Source organism: Dermacentor albipictus, chromosome 5 (assembly GCF_038994185.2).
Source record: "Dermacentor albipictus isolate Rhodes 1998 colony chromosome 5, USDA_Dalb.pri_finalv2, whole genome shotgun sequence".
Classification (NCBI taxonomy): Eukaryota; Metazoa; Arthropoda; class Arachnida; order Ixodida; family Ixodidae; genus Dermacentor; species Dermacentor albipictus.
In genome coordinates this window covers 35,379,171-35,404,892 of record NC_091825.1, presented here as the reverse complement: position 1 = coordinate 35,404,892, position 25,722 = coordinate 35,379,171, and the positions used below count along the sequence as shown (strand labels likewise).

General features: G+C 45.9%; 1 protein-coding gene across 1 annotated transcript in view; it reads left to right on the top strand.

The window, feature by feature from the left end:
* The window catches only part of nompB (intraflagellar transport protein 88-like protein nompB), a 169,529-nt gene extending 144,221 nt beyond the window's left edge, over positions 1–25,308 (top strand). Inside the window, exons 20-25 of the mRNA XM_065439849.1 lie at positions 3,295–3,410; positions 3,726–3,844; positions 6,152–6,258; positions 11,646–11,724; positions 14,327–14,452; positions 22,512–25,308. Coding sequence (XP_065295921.1) covers positions 3,295–3,410; positions 3,726–3,844; positions 6,152–6,258; positions 11,646–11,724; positions 14,327–14,452; positions 22,512–22,636 — 672 coding nt within the window. The 3' untranslated portion in view covers positions 22,637–25,308. The remainder of the gene's footprint in view (positions 1–3,294; positions 3,411–3,725; positions 3,845–6,151; positions 6,259–11,645; positions 11,725–14,326; positions 14,453–22,511) is intronic.
* Positions 25,309–25,722: the final 414 nt, after the last annotated feature.

The following is a 25,722-nucleotide window of genomic DNA, read 5'->3' as shown; positions in this document are numbered from 1 at the left end:
ACCATAGCCACTGAGCAACCACGGCGGGTAGGATGGATGGATGGATGGATGGATGGATGGACGGACGGACGGACGGACGGACGGACGGACGGACGGACGGACGGACGGACGGACGGACGGACGGGCAAGCGGGCGGGCGGGCGGGCGGGCGGGCGGGCGGGCGGATGGATGGATGGATGGATGGATGGATGGATGGATGGATGGATGGATGGACGGACGGACGGACGGACGGACCGACGGATGGACGCATGGACGGATGGATGGATGGATGGATGGATGGATGGATGGATGGATGGATGGATGGATGGATGGATGGATGGATGGATGGATGGATGGATGGATGGATGGACGGATGGATGGACGGATGGACGGATGGACGGACGGATGGACGGATGGATGGACGGATGGACGGATGGATGGATGGATGGATGGATGGATGGATGGATGGATGGATGGATGGATGGGTGGATGGATGGGTGGATGGATGGATGGATGGACGGACGGACGGACGGACGGACGGACGGACGGATGGATGAATGGATGGATGGATGGACGGATGTCCTGCCCAGGCTAAAAAAAAGGAAAGACTCACGATGAATTCCCATAACCAAATTTTCTGACTCCTTATAGTGGACTTCGTTTTTGTACATCTCCGTTTTCTGTGGTTTCCCTACGTTCTGAACGCACTGTGGCGCGACCTGGTAGCAGTCATCGAAATTGGCAGGGTGGTAGAACAAAGGACGCCGCCCTGTAGTGGAACATGCTGCAAGGAGACTTCCATGCTAATTTTACTGTTTTATTTTCCCCAACAAGAAACCAAAAATATTAACTTCTAATTTTAAGAAACTACAGCATGAAAATTATTATTAACGATTAGAATTCATTTAATATCTGGGGTGCGATCTTGTACGCGTTCCAAGCTCGAACGGAGGCGGTCCGTTCTTTCCGTCACGAAATTGGCGGTCCGTTCCGTTGCGTTCGTCCGATAGCAGACAACAGGGAATGATTGACACTAGATATCACTTCACAATTGACGTCATGGCGTTCTTCACCGTTCAAACTGACCAACCGTGTGCGGCTCGGTGGAACGGACCGCCTCCGTTCTATTTTGGAACGCGTACAAGATCGCACCCCTAATTTTCACTAAAAAAAGAATCCTGTTTAGGTGTTTTTTCTTTTTCAACCCACTGCCGCCCGATTCATGGCCAATCCCCCGTAATGGTTTGTGCTATAACTACAGGCACCAAACCAAACCAAGCGGCTGGCTCGTTGTGTGCTTCGTTTTGAGTTATGGGCGTAGTTCTCGCATTCGAAAAGTGCGTGCCAAGTACGTAGGACATTGCGTGCTACCACCTGTAATACATATCGCAGAAAGCGGGCGCTACTCGTCCGGCAAACCGCACCAAAGGTGGGCGGATCCTGCGACTGCTCCAGAGTGTATGCGCTGAGCAGCGCGCGTTCCCCAATAGTCGTTACCGTCGTCATTTTCGCATATGCCACGCTGGAGTTCTGAGCACACCGTACTGGCGACGTCATCGCTGGCGACGAAATTGACTGGGTAGTAACACGGGCCGGAGAGCCGGTATCGCTTGCTTTGGTTTTGTATTGTGCCTTGATTTCTGATCATGTTAACGCGAAAGCATTATATTCCCCATTGCGTGAAAATCGGTTGGTGAACTTGCGATTGGGAAGCGGTGCACGCAATTATGCGAAAGTTCTTAAAGCAGTTGATTCTTTTTCAGAAATTGCTGTAGAAAAAGAAACAAAACCGACTTTCTGACGTGGTGCAGACACTCAGTTACAGCAAGAAGTTAGGGGACTGTACATAAAAAGTGACGTTTAAACAGCCGCTTTCACATATGTTGCTGTAAACAGATGAAGGAGAGCAAACGCTACGATTGCTGCTGCATCATTCATTCTATGTAAGCAATATCACTATACGTGAGCGCTACCCTATACACACGCAATCGTGGTGTTAACCGATGGCTATGTCTGGAAACGTGCTTCTGTGGCATAAGCATGTATATGTGGCCGGCAGTCAGCGAGGTCAGCACATACCAGAACCGGTCAAGCTCCAGTCACTGTGTTAAAACAGCAGCAACTTATTGATTATTATATTATTGTGATTAGTTTCTCTAGGGGCCACGATTTCGAGTTAGTGCGCGTGCTTAAGTGAACAGATGCATATTGCAAAGGTCTGCCGTTTCAGCTTGACACCGCGTGACTTAAGCAGTACACACTTGAAGACGTCTGCGTCTGCGAGTTCTCGTGCGCAGTGCACGCATTTGGCAGAGCGTATTGGTTCCTAGGCTTCGCAAGGCGTGGTACACCGGCTACCATGCCCAACATTCTTTGAATTTCCTCCGCAGCGCAGCTCAGACGAGCAGATGTACCGCGGCGTCTTGCATTCACCAGAAAGGCCTCGCGTTTTGTACGAACCGAAACCGATATCCGGGGTGCGAGAGGGCTCTGTTGACGGGCGTTTCCGCAGTAACACCTGGGTAGTCCGTCATGGCCCCACCTGCAATAAATTTCGTTACTGGACATCTAGTGACAAAGATTTTGAGTTATTGCAACCACACAAGCACTTGCGCACGAAAATATTCGTGGGAATGCGTGTGCTTCTCACGCATTCAGCACACAATCGTGGCTGAACTTTTGCTTCGCACGTTCTCGATGTTGCACGTTTAACCAACTTTCTGGCTATTTTTGTAATTTCAGGCCACACTGGTGTGATGTAACAGGAATTAGCATGAAGATTGTTTATCCGCGTCCGTGACTGACATTTCGCGATTACTCCAAGCTTTTTTCTTTGCAAAATTTGTCAAAAAGTGTGGCAGCAACTGGGGCTGCATGTGCAGATGCGCTTATGTGTGAGAACTCCGTAACTTGACCGCTTCCCTTGTGTGTATTTCTGCTGGTGTTCGTTCTTGTACACTTATGAGTTCGTGGTCTTGCGTCGGCGGGTTTAAGTTGTTTAGTGATAGTAACTGATTATTAGCTATATGTTCCAGAAAAAAAAGAAGGATGTTTTGTGATTACCATCGCATAAAAGTTGTTGAAAGTCATAGAGCGTGAATGACTGCAAATAATCTATTGCTTGCCACATGTTACGAATAGGAATGCTTCGAGGCTCCCCGAACCTTGGAATTGTTGCGCAATGATGAGCGCTACATGAGATGAGACCGAGTATCACGCTTTTATGCTTGGCCGATAGCTCGTGCACAAATTTCTATTGATACTTATGCACGCATGCGCAAGTCAGAACCATTACTTGCTTGCCTTCGTTGCCAGTCTTATAGGTATTTCCCATCGAACATCGACATCATCGACTGGCTGGGGGCGTACTACATCGAGTCGCAGCTTTACGAGAAGGCCATCAAGTACTTCGAAAAGGCGACCATTATTCAGTGAGTAAGCTGTTGGAACTCCCTTGCACAAGCATGCAATTTGCAGGGCTAATCCGTTTCACTGCTGTTAAGCGCTTACATATCTGGATACCTACTGCACGCACTGCGTTAAAGAAATTACAAAAGTGCGTGGTAACTCAGTCGAAATAGTTACCAATACATGGGACCAATGGATTTGTATACAATGTATATTGCTAATTGAAAACCACTACATGCCGTTGTCTCTTTGGTCAATGTATAGACAGCAGAGACCCTATTAAGACACTTTCTCCATCGTGAGTGAGCAAAGTCTTTAAATTCTATCACTTACCACAGGCCCAGCCAGGTCAAGTGGCCCCTACTGGTGGCCAGTTGCCATCACAAGAGTGGGAATTACCAGCAAGCACTCGCCACCTACAGGAGCCTGCACCGGAGGTTTCCCGACAACGTCGAATGTACGTGGTGCAGCGCACGAGCTCTTGCCCGGAACGTGCTAGAACTTAATTCCCGGAACAATTAGGTCACTGCCATTAAATGATTTCCTGTTAAAGTTAGCTACACCTGATTTTATGTATTTTCTTGTTGTTAGTGTGTTGGTTCATTCTCGTTTTTGTACTGACTCTCAGTGTTGCTGTTATTTTGAGTTTCATTTTGTGATCTGCCCTATTTCTTGTGAATTATTAATGTTATTGTTTATTTGTTTTTTTGTATGACTTCTTTTTGTCTAACCCACTCCTGCAATAGCGCCATAAAGGGGCTGCAGTATGTATAAATAAATAAATAAATAAATAAATATTGAGACAGTGTTAATGGGCTAGGTCACGCATGTGATTGTCAAGTAGTAATTTTGTCACTTGACAGAATTTCTTGCATCTGTGAAAATAGCATTCTCTTGGACCTCGAACGTCACAGCCTAGTACCTCTGACAGCCAGCAGGACAGCCGTCGCAGATGTTTTCTCATCCAATGCATGTAGGGGATATGATTCATGAATACGCCGCCCATGAGCTTCAAGAGAAAACAAGAAGAGACTTTTTTAAATCTGTCTGTGGGCCTTTATGAATGAAACCTTCGCAGGAATACCGGTACGTGTGTCAAATACAGGTCTTATTCCACGCGGAGAGCTTTGGAATATTTTCCACTCCTAATTTTTCTCAGAAGATTGAAGGGCAGGGTAACCTTGGATTAAGTGACCAGCAGCTACACAGAACGTATCTACCCCTCAATGTTTCCGCTTATAAATAGTGTGCATGTTTATAGTGGGCGGTTGATGCCAGCTATGAAATTGACGCACATCTCATTTCCTCGTACTGGCCACTTAAAGAGTCAAGAACAAAGGACAGTTCTCGTGACTATAATTTCTTCACGACAGTAGACCCTCTTAAGCTCTAAGAATACAGCTTTTCCGCAATAAGGCAGTCTAGAAACTATGGTGCCGTAAATATTGTTTAACTTCAGCCTGCAGCTAGAGAACGGTTTTTTGTGTTACTTTACACCGATCATTTTGAATTACAAAAAGAATATATAGTGGACCCGAACGTGCAAGATTGCAGTAAGATAAAGGCTTGAAGTGATTAAATGAATCCGAACCATTAGTGTTGTTTCGAACAAGTCGTGGTTGAAGAAGCAATGTGGAAACAGTGATCTAATAACTAATTACGTTTCGGCACGAATACTTGTTTTCATCGAAACATTGGCTTCAGCGACATTTTTTGTTCGACTGCAGTTAATCACACATGGTCAGTGGGTGTCATTTTTACAGAGTTTGACCAACATCATTTGGGTAGCGCTTTTTGAAAAGGTTTAGTGTCAGCCACAAAATAGACTTGCCGAGGCCATTTAGAACATGGTACGTCATGACAGCTACATAAAATAAATAAGTTGTCACGCATCGGCCTTAAATGCGTGAAGCTACGCAGTTAATCATCTCTGCGGAGTAAATTGCGAAGGTAGCGTTGTGTCTTGTGACGTAACTAACTCTCAAGGACAGGCAACAGGCCTAAAAGGCTGGAGATAAAGAGAGTGCAAGTCAGCACGACTGCTACTTCTTTTCCCTGGGAAAGATGGAGACAGTAGGCAACACCCGCTCTACTAACGAGTATTATTTTGTAAGTTGCAAACTGCGAAAAAGAAGGAAGACAATTGGGTTTGAGTGCAAAGAATTTCCTGCCTCTTCGCCTCTTTGTCCTTGTTACGCCGCCCTGCCCAAGCACAACTACGCGTATGTGAGCTTCGCTGGCAGATAGTGTCACATTATAGATGAAACAATCGATAATCGAAGGGAAACCGCGTCAAGTGCGTGCAGGAAGATTGGTGGGTTGAACAAGCGGCTGCCCGATTCATCCATGTGATAAATTTTATTTAAGGTATAAGTAGCTCTGTAGACGTACGCCGATTGCTAAACCATATGTGTGGCATTCATAGCAGAATGTGTGCCTGTCATAGCATAGATAGCATACACAGCAGACAACGCGCTATTCAAAACTTGTCTTTACAAAGCCAATACAACAGAAAGCAAAAGCCACATAGAACTGCACAAACGCGCACTAGGATCAGTACGGAACACGGCATAAGAGGTTAGTGTCTCACTTAGTATCTAAGGCTTGAAACAGGAGAACAACATATCCATTTTGCAGCTAGAATTGTCGATGTTTTCAGAAAACGTTTCTTATTTTATTTTTTTTAGGTGAAGCGTCCTTTTTCATTCCAAACCTTCAACCGTAAATAACCACTAACATCATCGAAGACGCGTTCATTGCGCAGGTCTGCGCTTTCTGGTGAGACTCACCAACGATCTGGGCCTCAGCGAATCTGCCGAGTACGCGGCCAAACTGAAGAAGGCCGAAAAGGCGAAGGAGATGAAGGAGCAGGTGAGAAGGGACGATTTACTGCCTATTATTGCTGTGTAGTTTGCCCTTCATTTCATTGTTGCATTTAAGCTGGTGGTCAGAAGCAAGAATCATGAACTTGTAGTGTCCAACTGCTGCTCCGCGCTGATTATGCGGCAAATATTTGCGAAAGCACGGTGCTCATTTTCATAGGCTCCCCAGTGTTTACCCTCAGATAAGTACTTTCCCACTTCTTTTCTCCGTTATATTGCATTCCCTCTCGAACAAATTACTTTGTTCTAAGTTCTTTAAGAAACGTTGGTGGGTCACGCAAAGGCGTGCATTTTAGGGGAGTTCTTTGGCGCACTTAGTGACTTGATGTTGCGGAGTGTCCGCACTTTTTATCTTCTATTTGATCCTCTCGGCGGTGGCACTGAGCCTCTGCTAGTGAAGCTCGTTGAGCAGCGGTGGCAGACGAAGCATTTCAAACCATTGCGTCGCTCATTGTTCAGAAAAAAATGGCTGTGGCTTAGCTAAGGTTAAGCCCAGGATGCGAAGCATACTAGCCTTTATTTTAGTTGTTGAACCACTGTTTAGCCTGGTGAACTGCTGTTGCTTGGCTATATTTGGTTCGGCTAGACGAAGAAACAACTCATGCAGGCGAGCGCACGAGCTGAGACCCGGCTATGTAGCTACGCGGCCGCAAGCGAGCGCACAAGTTGAGCCTCCGCTTTTGCAGCTATTATGACGTCATATGGTAGCTACGCGGCCGCGCGCGGCGCAGCAAGGAAGAGCGTGGTTGTGCGGCTAGTATGCTTCGCATAAAAAGCGCGAACACGGGATTACATGGCTCGCGCAGAGCGCATTCTCTAGCCGCGGCGGCGGAGGAGAAGAAGTGCTTCCGCAATGGGTCCCAAGCCCACGCCAGCGCTTTGTTTCCATATGTGGTATCGGCTGACCCTCTCGCCGCCGTGGAACATGCCTCGTGTGGCACTTCGCTTTACTCCTCGCGCTGTCTTCGCTCTCGCCGTCTTTCATCCCCCGCTGTGCTCGTTCGCTCGGTTTCGCCGTGGGACGCTGATGCAGAGACGCTCAACGCAGGAACGGGCGCCTAAGAACTGCGCTTCAAACATACGCTTTCACTGCATTGTTGGTCTGGGTGCAGCCCACTGAAATGAGCTTAAATGGGATGGTACTATGCTGGAAAAGATTTAAGGCTTGATAAGTAGAGGGGGAAGGCAGCTGGGGAGGATCAGGTAACAGCAGATTTGTTGAAGGATGGTAAGCAGATTGTTCTACAAAAGCTGGCCACCCTGCACACGCAATGCCTCATGACCTCGAGGGTACTGGAATCCTGGAAGAACGCTAACATAATCCTAATCCGTAAGAAAGGGGATGCCAAAGACTTGAAAAATTATAGACCGATCAGCTTACTTTCCGTTGCCTACAAAGTATTTACTAAAGTAATTGCAAATAGAATCAGGAACACCTTAGACTTCGGTCAACCAAAGGACCAGGCAGGATTCCGTAAAGGCTACTCGACAACGGACCATATTCACACTATCAATCAAGTGATAGAGAAATGTGCGGAATATAACCAGCCGTTATATATAGCTTTCATTGATTACGAGAAAGCGTAATAAATGGTGCGTTTGGCAGGCATTCTCAGATCATGAACAGCAGGTTGCCATTATCCTTCAAGAGAGAAGTGTATAACAGCTGTGTCTTACCAGTAGTCCCCTACGGGGCATAAAACTGGAGGCTTACGAAAAAGGTTCTACTCAAACTGAGGACGACGCAACGAGCTATGGAAACAAGAATGATGGGTGTAACGTTAAGGGATAAGAAAAGAGAAGATTGGGTGAAGGAACAAACGCGAGTTAATGACATCTTAGTTGGAATCAAGAAAAAGAAATGGACATGGGCAGGACATGTAATGAGGAGGGAAGATAACCGATGGTCTTGAAGGGTTACGGGCTAGATTCCAAGGGAAGGGAAGCGTAGCAGGGGGCGGGAGAAAGTTAGGTAGGCGGATGAGATTAAGAAGTTTGCAGGGACGACATGGCCACAATTAGTACATGACCGGGGTAGTTGGAGAAGTATGGAAGAGGCCTTTGCCCTGCGGCTGGCGTAACCAGGCTGATGGTGATGATGATGAAGTAGAGGAATGCTTATTTTATAGCAACATGCTATCAGCTTAACTAGATTGAAAAGCGTCTGTTTCTATAGCCCTGAGGCCAGTTTTGTGCGCCTACAGTAGAAATTAAAAATTATTTTGGGGGGTTTTACATGCCAGAACGACGATATGATTACAAGATACGCCTTGGCGTGGGGCTCCGGAAGAATTCTGACGACCGGTGGTTTTTTAATGTGTGCACATACACGGGCGTCATTGCAATGCGCGCCGAGAGAAATGCGGCTGCCGAGGCTGGGATTTCAGGAGATTTCAGGCTGGGACTCAGCAGCGCAACGCTAAAGATACTACGCCACCATCGCAGGTATGCAATAAGAAAAAAAATGAAATTATGGGATTTTACGTGCCAGAACCACTTTCTGATTATGAGGCACGCCGTAGTGGAGGGCTCCGGAAATTTCCACCACCTGGGGTTCTTTAACGTGCACCTAAATCTAAGCACACGCGTGCTTTCGCATTTCGCCCCCATCGAAATGCGGCCGCCGTGGCCGCGATTCAATCCCGCGAGCTTGTGCTCAGCAGCCTAACCCCATAGCTACTGAGCAACCAGGGCGGGTTGGTATGCAATTTAGAAGTCATGAACACAGTAGAATTCAAGGTAAATTCAGGCAATAGGTGAAATGCACAATACTGAGCACAAGACATGATTATAAGTTTCAACTTTACCGCGTTGATTTGTACTGAATATATTACTCCAGAAAACCTGAGAAGTACTGCATGCGCTTGTGTTATTCAATGGCAACCATTCCAAAAAGTTTGAGCGCAGGACACTGCCCTACTGCGGACTTCAATCGACGTAAGCGGTTGATTGGCTCGAGGTAGAAGTAAGTTGTTACGGAAAAAAATTTGGTAGTGACAACCACTCTTCAATAAATCCACACTCTAGAGCAACACGAAATCAGTTTAGCCCGGTGAAGTATTGTTTGAACCTTATGTTGTTCGAAACATCGATTATTCTTGAATAAAATGAATACCAAACTCTCCTTACATGCATTTCGCACCATGAACTCACGGTGACGTTACGTATTTCAGAGCTTTTTCTCGTTTTGGGAGAATGTTATCGCGACTTTATAAGCACTTGGAGCCGAATTCACAAAGATTTTTGTTCTTGAGTGCTGTTTGATATGGGTCGGCTGTCCTTTCTGTTACGAATCCATTTAAGCGAAACATTCTGTGAGTACATGCTTCTGTTTCCTTGCGATAGCAATTATATGGAAACTCCAGTAGCAATTCAACCGTCGCTGTCAGGTTCCGTGTAAAGTTCAAGGGCAATAACATCGTCGCTGCGTGCAGTATGCTGTATGTGCGAGTGAAAGCTTGCGACGGTGAGCCGACGGTGGCGGCTCAATCTTGCACGCGCACTAGAGGAAAGCGGGACGAAGCGCGCCATCTTCCGTCGCCCGCAAAGCTCCGGGGCAGGGGGCGCGTTCTTCTCCGGCGGCTGCTGCGCAAGATGCGGATTCGCGGGCAGCCCTATCTTGAAAGCCATCTGCTATGGGTACGGAGTACGCCATGTGCTTTGTTTTCGCGGCTTAGATCGCGTTGGTACGGGAGGCAGCAGAAAGGTCAATTTGCTCGCTGCTGCTGCCGTGTTTCCGCACTCCCAGGGTTAGTAATATCAATGAATCATTAATCGATGAAATGTACCCTGCAAAACAATTAATCTTCATCGATGTGCACCTTTCATTTATTTGTCCAAGTGATCAAACCTGTTCGATTAATCTTTTTCGAGAGTTTGACAGGAGTGGCGCGAAAATTTTGAAATTATACTGAAATGGCGGCGTTCGCTGAGCAGTGACTGTGCGGATGTATTTGCCATAACGGTGCAATTAGCGTTGATCCCACTAAATGTATAGCGTCTGAGCATCTATTCTCGCATGCTGGTTGTGCGGCAATTCAAAGATGCTGTTGCCGTTTCACGCAAACATCCCAGCCAATTGGCATTCTTTCGCACTGTAGAAAATTTGTTATTTAGAATCCTAAACCACTAATTTTCTTTTCCCTTGTGGATATTGTAATTTCTTGCCTACTTCAGTTGGACTTCACCTTCATTTTTTCAAATTTTCTTATTTCTTGTTTAACTGTACTGTACAGGAACTCACTAGTACCATGTATTTTATTTAATTCCGCACTAAGTGCCACTATATAACATACATTGTTTATCTTTATCTTTTCAAAAGCCACTAGTGCCGCCTACACTTAGCCTTTAACAAGTTAAATAATATACATTATTAAACGTTCATACAATTGTGTTCCAAACTTGGTACCACCTCTCAAGCATTAAAATAGGGTCCTACAAGTGTAGATAACTGTGTTTCAACTTTTTTAAAGGTGCCCGGCAAAATTTCCTATTAATCAATTAATCGATGAAAAGCCCTGCATCGAAAACGATTAATCGGTTGAAGGCTAGAATGATGAATAATTATTCGTTAATAGAATAAAAAAGATTAACTCACCACCCTTGCTCACGCCAGCGTTTTGACAGCGAATTTACACGGTCGTCGAGTGAGATACGCTGATGTTTTCTTGTGCGCGCGTGACACCAGGCTTGTTACATTAGTTGGTAAGCCTATTTTTACAAGTCTATGGCCGATAAAACTGCTATCCTCACTTCGTATAGCCGTCTACGAATTTGCTATCGCACTCGATGCCTTGCCTTTCGGGCGAAACTGCGACTTTCTTGACGATAAACAGTGAGCAAGGCGTCCTAGTTGGTATCGATGTCCAATCTCGGAAGTTTCTTTGATGCACAGTAAAAGTTACGAATCAGAGTGATAAGCTCAGAAAATAATTTCAGCTTGCTTAGTGCAGCGTGCCTGCGTGCTTTCGCGGCACCTTATTGCCAGCCACACACCTTCTGGCGACATACGCTAGGTGCTGCCACAGCAAGACGCGGACATAGTTGCGCTATATATATGAAAGTGTCTACTTAATACACCGCGTATTACTTCAGTTCTCAACATATTTATTCACATCTTGAAGGGGCAGCGCAATATCACGAAGACAGCAGGCAGGACCCTTCAAGATGTTCAACCAGTACCAACTCGCCCAAATGACGATCCTTCTATATTTATTCACTTTTTAGCGGATTCGCATACTTAGTGAAATCCCACAATTCCTGAGTGTTCTTCTAGTGGAATGATTGGAACAAAAAACGGAAGCAGTGTTCTGCACTGAACCAATTAGGCCATCACGCTTATAGAAGAGCTGACGAGGCTTTCGTCTTTGTTTACAGCGCACGAGCAGCAGTGGAAGTAGAAGTGGAAGCCATCGAAGCAGCGGTCGCCTATCCAGAGATGGTTCCGCCAGCAGCAGTAAGGAGATTTCGACCAATTAGTGTGTGTCCTGTTTTACTTTGAGGCAGGTGTAATATATTTGATTAAGCCAAGACAAGGAATGTGCAATTTAGGACGGCGGAGGATTAAGAAATGGCACGACCAGGTTTGGTAATTTATCGGTATTTGATAGAGCCTGATGACGCAAGACAGAGGCCATAGCTGAAAGAGGCCATAGCCTCTTTTTCATGAAGGGCTGTACATCTTGCTTGAGGGACTGTACTTACCTGACCAGTGTTGGCAGCATACTTTCGTAATAGGAATTATGATGCGCATAAACTCTTAAATATCCGGTGTTTCTGGTGGCCATTATATGTTGCGATATGTATTTGTGGAAGCGCATCTTGAATTACTCTGGATATTAAAAAGTTACTGAAGCAACAGACTTCGTATAGCTTCGACTGATGAGCATGATCACCTTCTGCTTTACCTGTATCCTGACTTGTTTTCTGCTCAAGTGTATAATACGCTGGGTTATTCTGTAAGAACAGGTGGCGGCCAGTTATGATAGCGAACGTGAAGGCCTCTGAGCAAGGACATGCAGTCCCTGTGAAATAGAACCTTTGTGAACAAGGTCCATAGACATTTGCGAACATGTACGTCTAGGAAGATAATTGTGCGAAAGTAAACGCTGTTAGAATGACCGCCAGAAATCAAGATTTCGTAATATTGCCCTGTTGAGTGAGATGGTGCGTAGTAAATTGTAAGGGTATGCCCGCAAACGGAAGCAGTTGTTAGACCAGTAGCCTTCCTGCTTCTTTCTATGTGTCTTGCTTCCCGACTTTTTTCTGGCTCTCCTTTCCATTTGGCGACATATAACCCTTACAACAAATTAGGAAAGCCGCTAAACCGTCAGGCATTTCCTTTTGTGCATGTCACGTCAAAATGGATGACAACGTTGAAAGCCTTCAGGTTGCTGTGGCATGCATGAGACGATGCGAGGTGCTGTAGCGTGGAAATAAGGGGGAACGAAGGTGGGCAAGTGCGCACTCCCATTATTAAAGGCAGATGAGCACACGTAAAGAAAGACCGCTACATCTTAGCCGGCTCGCTAGAGCACTTCCGGGGGAACAGAGAAATGATGTGATGACACCGTGCTTCCTGGAATACCAATTGGCCCGAATCTTCGTTCTCATGACACGCATGTCATGTTGGCATGTATGGTAAGCCTAGCGTGTTGGCATAGTCAAATCGTGTACAGTGAAGTTATGGCAAGCAGTGGAATGCTGCTGGTCACATTGCTCTCTTTCTATAGACAAAGGGAAAATATATTTGAGAAGAGGCCGGTCTGAGGTAAAATTTCTTTAGCTTTCTGCACTGTTTACGAGGAAGATTCGCGCAGATGAATGAAAATTTAAAACTTAAGTTCACTTTCTCCAGGGATCCAAAAGTATTGTATGAGACGGGAAAGAGTCGTTGCGAGCCGTTGTGATAAGGGGACCTGTGTAGCGTCAGGAAGTTTTACATTGATTGAAGGTAGCTTTGTGGAATACGAATTCGGATACCCCGAGAAGTTGGCCTATTTGATAATCTGGAAAAGTAACGCGTCAGTCTATGCATATTAATTACACACGTTCTTCTCTATAGTCCTTAGTAGCTGCATGGAGAACAATAGTTGCGGTAAGTTGCGAGAAGTGAGGACACAATTTATACCGCATGCGGGTGAATTCACCGCAAGCAAAAAAAATGAAAAAAGAACGAAAGGAACATTTTTGGGCTAGGGTACTTTACTACTCTAATTACGGCTTTAGGATACTGAAAGCCATTACATCTCGCAAAAACGGTGACGAAGGATGAGATACTACCTGCACTGGAATGCAGTGCAGTCATTCATTCAAATAACTTTATTCAGTGCCCTGTGATTTAGCGGGGTGGGCCTGGACCCCGCCTAGGTTTCGGCCAAGGGCTGTTGGCCCTTGGCGCCTTCCTCGGCTCCCTGGGCGGTTCAGAGTTGGTGCTGCCGGTCCGATCTCAGCAACACAGACTCCCAGCGCGTGCGGAGGTTGTGGCTGTTTGAGGCTGCATCACCGCTATGCAGTATTGTAGCTTTACATTCCTATAGGATATGCTCCAGGGTGGCTCTAGAGTCGCAATGTCTGCACTTGGCAGTCGTGTATAAATCTGGGTGCATTAGGTGCGTAAAAGCGGGACTCGGATAGGATCTGGCCTGTAACTGCCGCCATTCGACAGACTAATTTTTGCTAAATTTTAGGTGTGGCGGAGTGAATGAAAGCCTCCGCAATCTATGGTGTTGTGTAATTTCGTGAAATCTGGTCATTCGATCTTCCCACTTCCATTCATCATAGTCGGTGAGGCGGGGCTACCGGAGGGTCGGTCCATACGCTCTCGAGCCATGCGGTGCGCCACCTGATTGTTACCGTCTGATAGCGTGTGAGCGGGTGTCCAAATGTCTAGATGCAGATCACTGAATAACGTTTATTAATTTATTATGAGCGGCTTTCCACTGCGAATCAAACAACGCGTTCCTGTGACAATGTGAGTTATCTACCGAACCGTTACACTGTAAAAGGCGAGACAATAATTTAAAACATACCTGCTCTGTCCTTCATTCCATCCACAGGTACCAGCATCCAGTCGGAGCCGGCGGTGACAAAAGCTAGAGCGGCCACTACCAGTGGTAGAGCTCGTGCTAAAATACCACTGGTTGAAGCCGAAGAGGCGTACCAGACGTCACGCAGGGATATAGGTATGCAATAGTGAATGACATAGAAGGAATCTCGAATAACTTGTTTTTCAAGTGGTAGCTTCTGTCGGCCGCTCTTCTGATGACGACTGCCTAATTTCGCAATGGTATTGATGTATAAAGTCTGTAAACAGGGATAAGGTGCCTCAGAAAGGCTGGCTGACGTTTCGATAGGAGGACCTATCTTCGTCAAAGGCGGCCTCGTCATCCTCGGCATGTCAGTTTTAGAGGCTAGTGCAGCGACGTCACGTGCGCTTGTTGTCGGTTGGTTATAAAGGGAACGACATTAGAGATAATGAATGCTGTCGCCTTACGTCTGTGAGCGTCATTCCGAAGACGAGGGGACAAGAGCGGGAGAGTGGGAAGGTGGGCTGAAAAGAAAAGAAAGAAAAGGTGAGAAAAAAACGGGCGGGGACATCAAGAAGAAAGAACAATAAAGAAAAGAAGGGGGGGCATGTGAGGGCGTTGGGGAAGCGAGAGGTTAGGGAGCATTCAGGGGTGTCGTTGGCGGCAAGTTCTTGTGGCTTTAAAAGAGCCGGTCAGGCTGTCAGTGCACGAGTAACACAAAAGAAAAAAAACACATGAGTTGAAAGAGTGACTTCAGTAGCATAGAAGCAATGCGTCGAGTAATTTTGAAGTAGTTAAGATGGTGACAAGGAGTCTGGGGTGCAATGTATGGGGTAACTGGAATGCAGCGGCATGGTCTTTCAAGGGCCCTTAGCCCCAGTAGCTGAACGTAGATGTCCTTACGGCAGTATACAGAAATGGCGATACCCTGTGCGGCTGAGGCGCCGAAAAAGGTATAGTGACGTCTGGCACTTTGGAATGTGTTGGTGAGGGCGTTTCAAAAGACATATAATAAAAAACAGACAAAAAAGGAAGAGAAAAGCGAAGGAAGGGACCGGAACCGGAATAACAAATAGGCGGATGACGTGCGCAGGTGTACATGGGAAAAGGGGGCAAACCTCCCTAGCAAACAGCCACTTCACGGCTGCAAGAGGGACCTCGAGTTTAGAAGTACTAGACGTGATGGTAACTTCCACAAAATTAAACCAGTTCAATGTTGTAGACATTTCGAAAACATTAGGTAAAAAAGAAATAGGCGTACTCAGCAAGGGCCTAAACTTTTGTCCCATGAACAACACAATAAATGAATTCGAGCTTCTCAAGGACCTCTCGGAATTTTACCGCCGAATCAGACAATTTTTCGCAGTCAACAACACACCATACACCGGGCCGACACCACTTAGAGCCCAATCCACTTGGACTCACGAACCAGAACAAGCCATAGAACTTGACATATACCTTAAAACTGTCAGTAAAGAAATTATAAGCCAATCCAAGACATCTAAGCGACCTAAAAACATAACTGCGTCAGAGAGTCATATCATTTCAAATCTTAGTTACCGGAATGACATTTTTATTGAGGAAGCAGATGAGGGTGGAAGTACAGTTGTTTGGCCAGTAGAAAAATACAAGCACGAGGCTTACCGACAACTAAACAACCCAGAACATTACCGTAAGCTAGATACCGATTCGAGATTATCCTACACAGTGGCAATTACCAACAGGCTGAAATTTGGATGCTGGATTGATAACACCGTCAGAATATAAATTTCTTAAACCAAGCAACTAAACTGCCGGGCGTTTCTACCTCCTTCCGAAAATTCATAAAATTCCATCATCCACTGAACTATACACCGCTATTATCCTAGGTCGCCCGATAGTATCAAACAACACCCCGACAGAGAGCATCTCCACATTCCTTAACCGCTTCCTTGGTGACTTGCCGAAAGCACTCCCATCATTTGTGGAAGCACTCCCATCATTTGTGCACACACCTGCGTTGAATTATGGAAGACATTAATATAAAAGGCACACTACCCCACAACATAATTCTCGCAACACTAGACGTCACGGCCCAGTACACCAACATTCCAATCCCTGATGGTTTATTTTCGATAAAACAAACGCTGTCTAAACACAACGCACAATACTCTACTGAAGTCTACTAGTCTCTCCTTGAATTAGTTCTAACACATACTACTTCGAATTTGAGGATGCCTACTTACAGATACATAGTACAAGCATGGGCACGCCTTTTGCACCAACCTACGCGAACATATTTATGGGGATTCTATAAACAAAGTTCCTATCGCGCTGCACTGACAAGCCCCTCACATACCTACGATAGACCACATATTCACAATATGGAGACATGGTCAATACAGTCTAGGTAAATATGTAGCATTTCTAAACTCTTTTCATCCAACTAAAATTCACATCAGAGTCCTCCACAGAGCGCATAAACTTTCTGGACACAACAATATACATTGACAATGGGGCGCTAAAGACAACGCTGTATAGGAAACCTTTCGACAAACAACAGTACCTAGAATATACGAGTCACCATCTCAGACATTGCACACAAGGCATCTTTAAAGGCCAAGCCACACGACTATGTCGCATTTGCATTGAAAACCAGGACTACATAGATAGACTCGATCACCTTAAAGAAACCCTATCAAACAGAAACCACGCAAACAGTGACCTTCAAGAAGCCTACACCGCTGCAACCAAATTTGATCGAGCCGAGGTCCTCAAGCCCCGCCCGAGGATCACAAGGACAACAACGCCTTTTCTTACTACTAAATTCTCAAATGCACTCCCAGAACGTGAATAACATCCTCAGTAAATACTACCCAATTCTTACCAGCAACCAGAAACTTAAGATTTTTCTCGACTCGCCCAGAGTAGCCTACAGGCGCAACACTAATTTTAAAAATAGTCTTGTGCATGCCAAACTAAGGACAAAGACGAAGTTGGGAACCAGTCCCTGGGGCCACCCCAGGTGCTCTGCATGTAAAAATATTCAATCTGCTACTACTGTAAAAAGTACAGCGTCGAATTACGCACACAAGGTAAATTCGGCTTTCACCTGCACATCAAGCCACGCAGTCTACTGTCTAGAATGTGCCGCTTGTAGCAAACAATACATAGGTGAGACTAGACAACAAATTCATACAATATTCAACGGTCACCGCGGGGACACAAAACACAATTTACCTAAAATAATAGCCAGTCACTTTAATGAACATGGTCATATATTCGACAAAACAAAGCTCTATAAACTATAAACAAATTTAGGTTCACCTCGCTAAAGGAAATATACAGAATCATACCTCATACACAAGTTTAATTGCCTACAGCCGACGGGAATTAATTTGGCACGTGGTAACTTAGAATCTTTAAAAGCGGTAACTTAAATCTGAAATTCTCATATCATCAACCAAGGCAGAAAACACATTATGCCACAGGTAACCTTAATTTTTAACCTCACCTATTCCTCCATTTCGAAAATTTTTTTTCTGCATACTACTGAATTTAATATACTCTTTCATGTTTTCGGTTTATACCAACTGTATGACCCCCTTTTCCCATGTAAACCTGCCCCCGTCCGCTTCTGTTCACGTCACCCTCCTATTTGTTATTCCGGTTTCGGCCCCCCCCTCTCCTTTCTCTTTTATGTCTGTTTTTTATTAGATGTTTTTCTAAACACCCTCACCAACACATTCCAAAGTCCCTGACGTCAGTACACGTTTTTCGGCGTCTCAGCCACACAGGGTATCGCCATTTCTGAATACCACCGTAACGACATCTACGTTTAGCTACTGGGGAGCTAACGTCTCTTGAAAGACCACGCCGCTGCCTTCCAGTTGCCCCATACATTGAACCCAAGACTCCTTGACGCCAACCTTAACTGCTTCAATATTACTCGACGCATATCTGCTATACTACTAAAGTCACTCTTTCAACTCATGTGTTTTTTGGGTCAATTGTGTTACTCGTGCATCGACCACCTGACCGTCTCTTTTAAAGCCACAATAACATGCCGCCAACGACACCCCTGAAAGCTCCCTAACCGCTCGCTTCCCCAACGCCCTTCCATACCCCCCCCCTTTTTTTTCTTGTTCTTTCTTCTTTTTTCCCTCTTGGTGTGCCCGGGTGTTCTTTCCTCTCCTTTTCTTTCTTTTCTTTTCTCCACGCATTTCCACTCTCCCGCTCTTGTCTCCTCGTCTTGGGAACGACGCTCATAGACGTCAGGCGACAGCGCTCATTATCTCTGAAGTCTCTCCCTTTATAACCAACCAGCACCGACAACAACCGCACCTAATGTCGCTGCACTAATCCTTTGAAACTAACATGCTGAGAATGACGACGCCGCCTTTGGCGAAGATAGGTCCTGCTATCGAAACGTTGGCCAGCCTTGCTGAGGCACCTTATCCATGTTTACAATATTTATACCATAAAGTGCTATTCCATCTGTGAACTCCTTTCTTCGTAACGGTATTGAGTAAGCTTAAATTCCGTTTTTGTTCCTCCTATGAATCTACTGTGCTCAATGTTATAAGACCCGCAGAATTCTACAGTCGTGCTTACTGATTTCGCGTTGCTCTTAAATGCTCATTTAAGGGACACGCGAACAATATATAAAGTTCTTACGCTTCAGGCCTTCGTCATGCGCAGGCCGTGCCGGCCGGTAACACCTGCGCTCGAGCATCAATGGCGCCGTGGGATCCTGTTTAGAAAAAAAAGGCATGGCTTGCCCATACTCGTCGGGTATTAACGATGCTTGTAATCGTGTGCGATCTGTTGTCTGAGAAGCATATAACACGGATGACCGTTGCAGCTTGAATCGCGACTCTCTCATTTGACTTCACTTCGCCCAAGTCGTTCTTATTCACCGTCACCTTGCATAGTAAACCGTTTCTCGTAGACACCCTGGCATTGATGGCCAACTCACTGCATGATTGAAAGGGTCGATGAAGGGGCACATACCCTCGCGAGCGGGCCCATGTCTGTCCTTGATGCGCCCAGCTGGCCTTTAAGTTCGTGTAGTTTCACTACACGAACTTAAATGGTGTTCTCAGAACTTGTTGTCCTCACTGGGAGGAGACCCGGTTTGCGGCTTTCCAAGGAAACGTTTTGGAGTCTACATGCTGCGCCGCATATAGCTTGAATGATAGCTTCGATGTAAAAGATACATGGTGTTTCAGTGAACACTTCCAAACTTTTTTAAAGAATTGCCCACGGTGGATATCACAATTCTAGTCCATGAACTGTTCTACTCGAAGTAGCGGTCATGACTTGCAGAAAAAGTGAAATGCATGATCCACTAATCAACAGAAAATCACTAATTAGTTTTTAACTAATTTACCCTATGACACATATTGCATTTACAAAGTTAAAGATGGACGACCCCACGTTTTACTGAAGCTCTGGTTTGGCGCTGTTCAAGTTTCTATTTTACAGCAGCCTCAATCATCCGGAACAGTTAAAAGCCCCTGGGTAATGGAAAGAAATGGCTACTTTTTAAGAAAAAACTGTTACTGAATACTCAGGGTTCTGTAACTAAATAGCTTTGATCCTGTTTCCGTCCTGGTCTCCATACGGAAACACCGTTACTCACTCTTTTCCACGCCAGTGACCCATAGCACCGCGCGAAAATGTAAAGCTACAGACATTTTTCGGACTTGTTGCGTCGTCTATTTCACTGTCGACGAATTAAATTCTCTTTCTTAGGCCCGTATTCACAAACCAACCTTATACTTATCTTTTGCCTTCCTTACCTTTTCAGCGCCTTAACGCGTTTCATAAACAAACCTTATGCTTAAGTCGAACCTTTCCTTAACCTTACCGGCTCGGAAAAGGAGCGTTCCTTAAGGTAGCCCGGCAGCTACCTTAAGGCGCCACTTATTATGGCCGACCACGCAAGCAGCTTTTCGGAGCTAGTCGATTTTGTCGCCCTATTAAGGGAAGCCGATGTTCGCGAAGCCCTTCGTTATGTAAAGCTCATCCGGCGTGTACTCAGGGACCGTCAGAATGTCATGGAGATGTACAACGACGGCGACAACGACGGCGACACCCGCCGTGGTTGCTCAGTGGCTATGGTGTTGGGCTGCTGAGCACGAGGTCGCGGGATCAAATCCCGGCCACGGCGGCCGCATTTCGATGGGGGCGAAATGCGAAAACACCCGTGTGCTTAGATTTAGGTGCACGTTAAAGAACCCCAGGTGGTCAAAATTTCCGGAGTCCTCCACTACGGCGTGCCTCATAATCAGAAAGTGGTATTGGCACGTAAAACCCCAAATATTATTAACGACGGCGAGTTTCTTGGCAGGTTCCGCTTTTCAAAACGAGCGGTGGTACACCTTCTCTCCATCCTGCCACTTGCTCCGAGCCCAGACGATCGCGGTTCGCCCGTGCCGCCACTTCTCTTTCAAGTTGTCCGAACACTTGCGTAGCTGATGCTCCGTGCGCGGGTGGACTCCGTTCTTACTGTTGAACTGTTGTTTTATCTGCTGCCATTTCTTTTTCTTCTCGCTCAGGGACACCGCATCAGTACGCTTGTTCTCCAGCACGTTGCTCTCTCTCGTCACCAAGTCAATCAAAATTCCCTGCTCCTCCTCCATAAAGTTGATTTTTTTCCTCTCAGTGGCCATTCCCACAACAGATCTTACAATAAGCAAACGAACACTTCAAAACACAAATAAATGAACAAATAAGGAAATAAATAAATAAATACGCGCAATATTTACAGCATCTAACGCAAGTTATAGCTAACACACAAGAGAAAAAGTGAAGGAACTGCGCTCGAGCACCGCAAAATGGAAATGGAAAATGAAGCACCGCAAATGGAAAAAAAAAACGGCAACGCGTGTTGCCATGGCAACACGCGTTGCCGTTTTTTTGCGCGTCTCTCATCTGCAAATGAGAGACGCGCAACAGCTAGAACTCGCTCTTTTCACATTGCTTTTTCACAACGCGTAATAATGCGCCATCCAATTTTTATATTTATTGTTCTCAGCGACAAAAATGTGTTTCCTTTTTAATAACTGAGCGGTTTAAGGCCAAGAAAAGTTCATAGCCTCGCACCCATGCTCATCTCTTATGACGATAAGGCCGCCTTCGATAAAGACGCCTTTTCACGCAATAAGGGACGCTTCTGAATCATACCTTGGCCTTTTCTCAACCTTATACTTTCCTCAGCCTTATAAAAGGGCGCCTTATGGCGTTAAGATAAGGTTGGTTTGTGAATACGGGCTTAGTGTTCCTTTTAATTTAGTGTGCCGGAAATTTTTAAATGTCGTACCATAATCGCCGTACGCACTGTTTGATCGTGAAGATGGCAGACGCTCACGTTTTCAGACCAACGACTGAATGATGTCGGTCTCTTAATTATGTCGCATCCTCCAGTGGTTGTGAGGATATCAGTGACACCTAGTTTGACGCCCGATCAACAGAATTTCGTTCGGGCAAAGCTGACCCACCGAAGCAGCACGGACTTTTTTTGTGTGTGTCTGAAAATTTTAGTTGCGCTGCAATTTGGCATTGTTTCTTTTAATGTCATTCTTTAATGTCTCATTTTAAATCACCGTCCTTGCTCTTAAGGTGCTGCGATTGTGTGAGGCACGATTCGAAGGACTACTAGCGTTAGCAAGTCCAGTCGCCGCTTGCGTAGCGGTGCAAAGTACGAGAATTGTGTGGCGAAAACCAGGGCAACAGCCGGAAAGGCGATGTTTTCCTGTGCATCGCAGCTGAGAAGGACTGTTTCTTCTAATATCACAACCTGTGAACCCGTTGATGCACCATTCGCACAATCTTGATTAAATAAGTTCCTTCCTTTCTGTATGCCAACGCCTAATTGCGAAAAATAGTTTGTATTGAGTCACGATGTCTCCATATGAGGATGCCACCGAATTTGCATATAATGGTCCTAGAAAAGTTCACTTTGATCTTCTCACTCTAGACACCTAAAACATCAATACTTGGTTGTCATAATGTTTTCGCCGCAGAAGATCATAATTCGAGACTGAAGGGGATACGCTTCTTGTTGCGTATGAAGATCTAATATTCATTTATTCACTCACTCACTCACTCACTCACTCACTCACTCACTCACTCACTCACTCACTCACTCACTCACTCACTCACTCACTCACTCACTCACTCACTCACTCACTCACTCAATCAATCAATCAATCAATCAAAACTTATGCAGACGCTTCGTACGAGGACCCCCTTGGACCCTTGGAGGAGAGGCCCCGTACCGCAGCGAGGACAAGACATCAGGTCGAGGACGACTTCGACAATGAGGAACTGGGGGACGACATGCTACCCGAATGAACCGATCGAGGTCGCCGAGGTCGCAAACGTCTAGGAAGGGTGGGACCATTTATAGAAGACAGTATGCGGAGCGTTACGTCACGCAAAAATATCAATCGTGAAAAAAATAGAAATTTGTCTGTCTTGAAGTTTCTCGCAAGGCAAGATTGATGCACGTGGCCGAATTCTCAAAAGGTCATCAACAACGATTGTTTTCAAGTCCGTGAACAGTGAAAAAGAAGAGGTGTTGACGTGGTCGTCTGCTCTTCTTTTTATTACGCGATAGCGTTAAGGGCCCCGTGTCGCCTAAATTCCGGTGTCGGCGACGGCTGTGTTGCCCGATAGAGAAAAAATTTCCGAGCCACGCATGCCGAACCACGCAGGCCCCATGCGTGGCGCATCGGCGTTACTGAACAAATTAAATTTCTCAAAGTAAAATGAGCCAGAAAATTCAGGTGTGACTTACACGAAACCTAAAAAAATGATAGTACGATATTGTAACTTTGAATGTACGAGAAAACATAACCCCGTTACGCGGAAACTCAAACACAACGCCCTTTTCCAGCTGCTGCTTAAGGCCTGCCTTAGCAGGAGCAGCGCACCCCGCTTGATTCCGTGCAACACCACCCAGATGGCGCTTGCCTCTGCGTATCCGCGGCAGGGGTCAGGGCCCATGCCAGGGAAAAAACAAAAAACAAAAAAATTCAGAAAGTTCGTTTTCGTGCATAGCGTTCATTGCCAGCGTTTCCAGGAAAATATTACGGTTACATTAGCCGCAGTTGCCGGGAAGCGTGGGAAGCAGTCAGGGCCTTTTGGATGTTATCGCGTTCCACTCTTAAAGGCGAAGCTTCAGCGCATTTCCAAGTTCTTTTTGGCCAACACAGAATAACTTCCTTTACAAACCTGCAGCTTGCTCATAAGCACTGGGGTGTGAGTCTGGACATACGTAACGAATAGGAACAAGAGAACGCTGACTTACTCTTCCGTTTGCCTAAATACGAGACGCTTTCCGGAACAACCTGCCAATGCGCCCTGCTCCAATCATCGCTAATTTTTTTTAAATCGAGGCTAAGTTGTATCTTTCGAGCAGCGAGTGCATGGAAGTTTTTAGTTCCTTTTTTTTTTCAATTTCACGTTATCTCCCTGACGACTTCACACTGAGTTATGAATGAAGGGCGGAATTACCACAATTGTTTAACATACTAATAATGTTATATACTTCTTTCGTGAATGGACATGAACGGTTGATGGCAGCTATTTCGTAGGAAAGGCCGTTCTAGTCTGCAACTACATGGGAGAGAAAAATTCAATGACGATTACCATAATCCCTAATGCGAAATTTCAGCGCAGCTCTATACGTGTTTTGATTTCGCGATATATTGGCTGGTGCGGGGCAAACGATGATAACCGAGACAAAAGTGAACGAGACCAAACTTAACAAATCAAACAAGCGCGAGCAAGAGCTGACGCCAGCAGGCGACAGTACGAAGCGGCTGAGGCCAGATGGAGTACGCATCGAGCGAACGGGCATGACAGCAGTCTCTCGCGCGCACGTCACTGAGAGGGCCGCTCCCATTGGCTTCCGCTAATCGCGGTTCGCGACTTTCATCTCCCGCTCCGTGTTCTCTCTTTCATGTTTGGCTCGTTCGCTCGGTTACGCCGAGACCGAGGCCGACGCTCGCCGCACGAACGGGCAGCTAAGAGCTGCGCTCTAGAATGAAGACAAAGATGTGACAGTACACGCTTTGGAGCGAGCGACCCTTAATGACCTATGCGAAGTGATACCCTCGCCGATGGTGAAATGAAAGGTGCGTGGGGGAGATCAGTGTAAACGTATCTTAGAAATAGTGGTAGCCTGGCGACACGAATGGGAATACGCAAGGGTTGGAAGACCATATATGCTTTCAAGGGTGATACGATGATGGCGTACGAATATGCTGGGTGAGTGAGTTTACCAGCATAATTATGTACGGATTCAAAAGTGTTTGTCAGGTAGGCTTTATGAGGTCTCCAGGTGTCAGATGCGTATTCGAGCTTAGGCTTTATGACACATTTGTATGCCATAGTTACTGTGTCAAGAACCTTTTCGTAAGTGATGAATAGAAGAAAAGAAAACTTTTTATGGTCGAGCTGTCTATGGCTAGGGTACCATAGAATTTTCGGGTCCGATCCTAACAACTATCATCGTCTAAGGCTCACACACCCCCGTAAGCTAGCATAAAATGCAATGGCTCATAGCCCCGTTAGGGAGAGGCTACCACAATAAGCAAAGTAGAGGGAACAGTGCTTACATTCTTTCGAATCACGCATACAAGATACAGAACAGTATGTACAAAACTATCATCATCAATTACTCATACTCCCATAAGCAAGCAAAAGATGCAATGGCTAATAGCCCTGCGTGATTCATGGCTACTCACTTTGTGTGGATTGGTTGCGATGACGCTAACTCTGTGGTCGTCGGTGATTTCAATATGGATGCGTCGATACCGAGAACGGAATGGCTTACGCGTTTCGTGTTGCAGACATATAACTTTCGAAGCCACACCGATCCGGCCCAAGTGATCATTCAGCGGCGTACGTGCATCAATTTGAAATTGCGAAAGAGTGTTTCTGCAGTTGGAGTATGCCGATCGGTGTGAATGATAGCGACCACAAACCCATTGTGACCGTCGCTACTAAGTGACAATAAGTGATGCAATAAAGTCCTTATTCCTTGTGTATTCCTTGTGGCCTTATTCCTTGTGTTCTCGGGAACCACGTAGACGCAAAATATGAGCATTGTACGCTGTGATGAGACTTCTAACCGGCATCCGACAACGCTTAGAGTAGCGCTGCACCACGGTTGCGTGTCTAATTGCACGTGTGTAGTTCCCCGTCACACGTACAATGCTGTCTTTGTGGGCTCAGCGACTTTTACAGGCGGGGCGTAGCCGTCATAGCCGATTAGGCTCAGCAAAGGGCGATTGATTTTTTGAAGGGCAATGACCAAGGGACTGGTGTTGTCAAGGCTCATAGATTGGCGCGCGCTCATCTCTCTACCGCGCTAGCCAGAGCCTCCGATAATCCTTATCCTCTCCTATCTACCAAACCTGAGGTAGCAGACC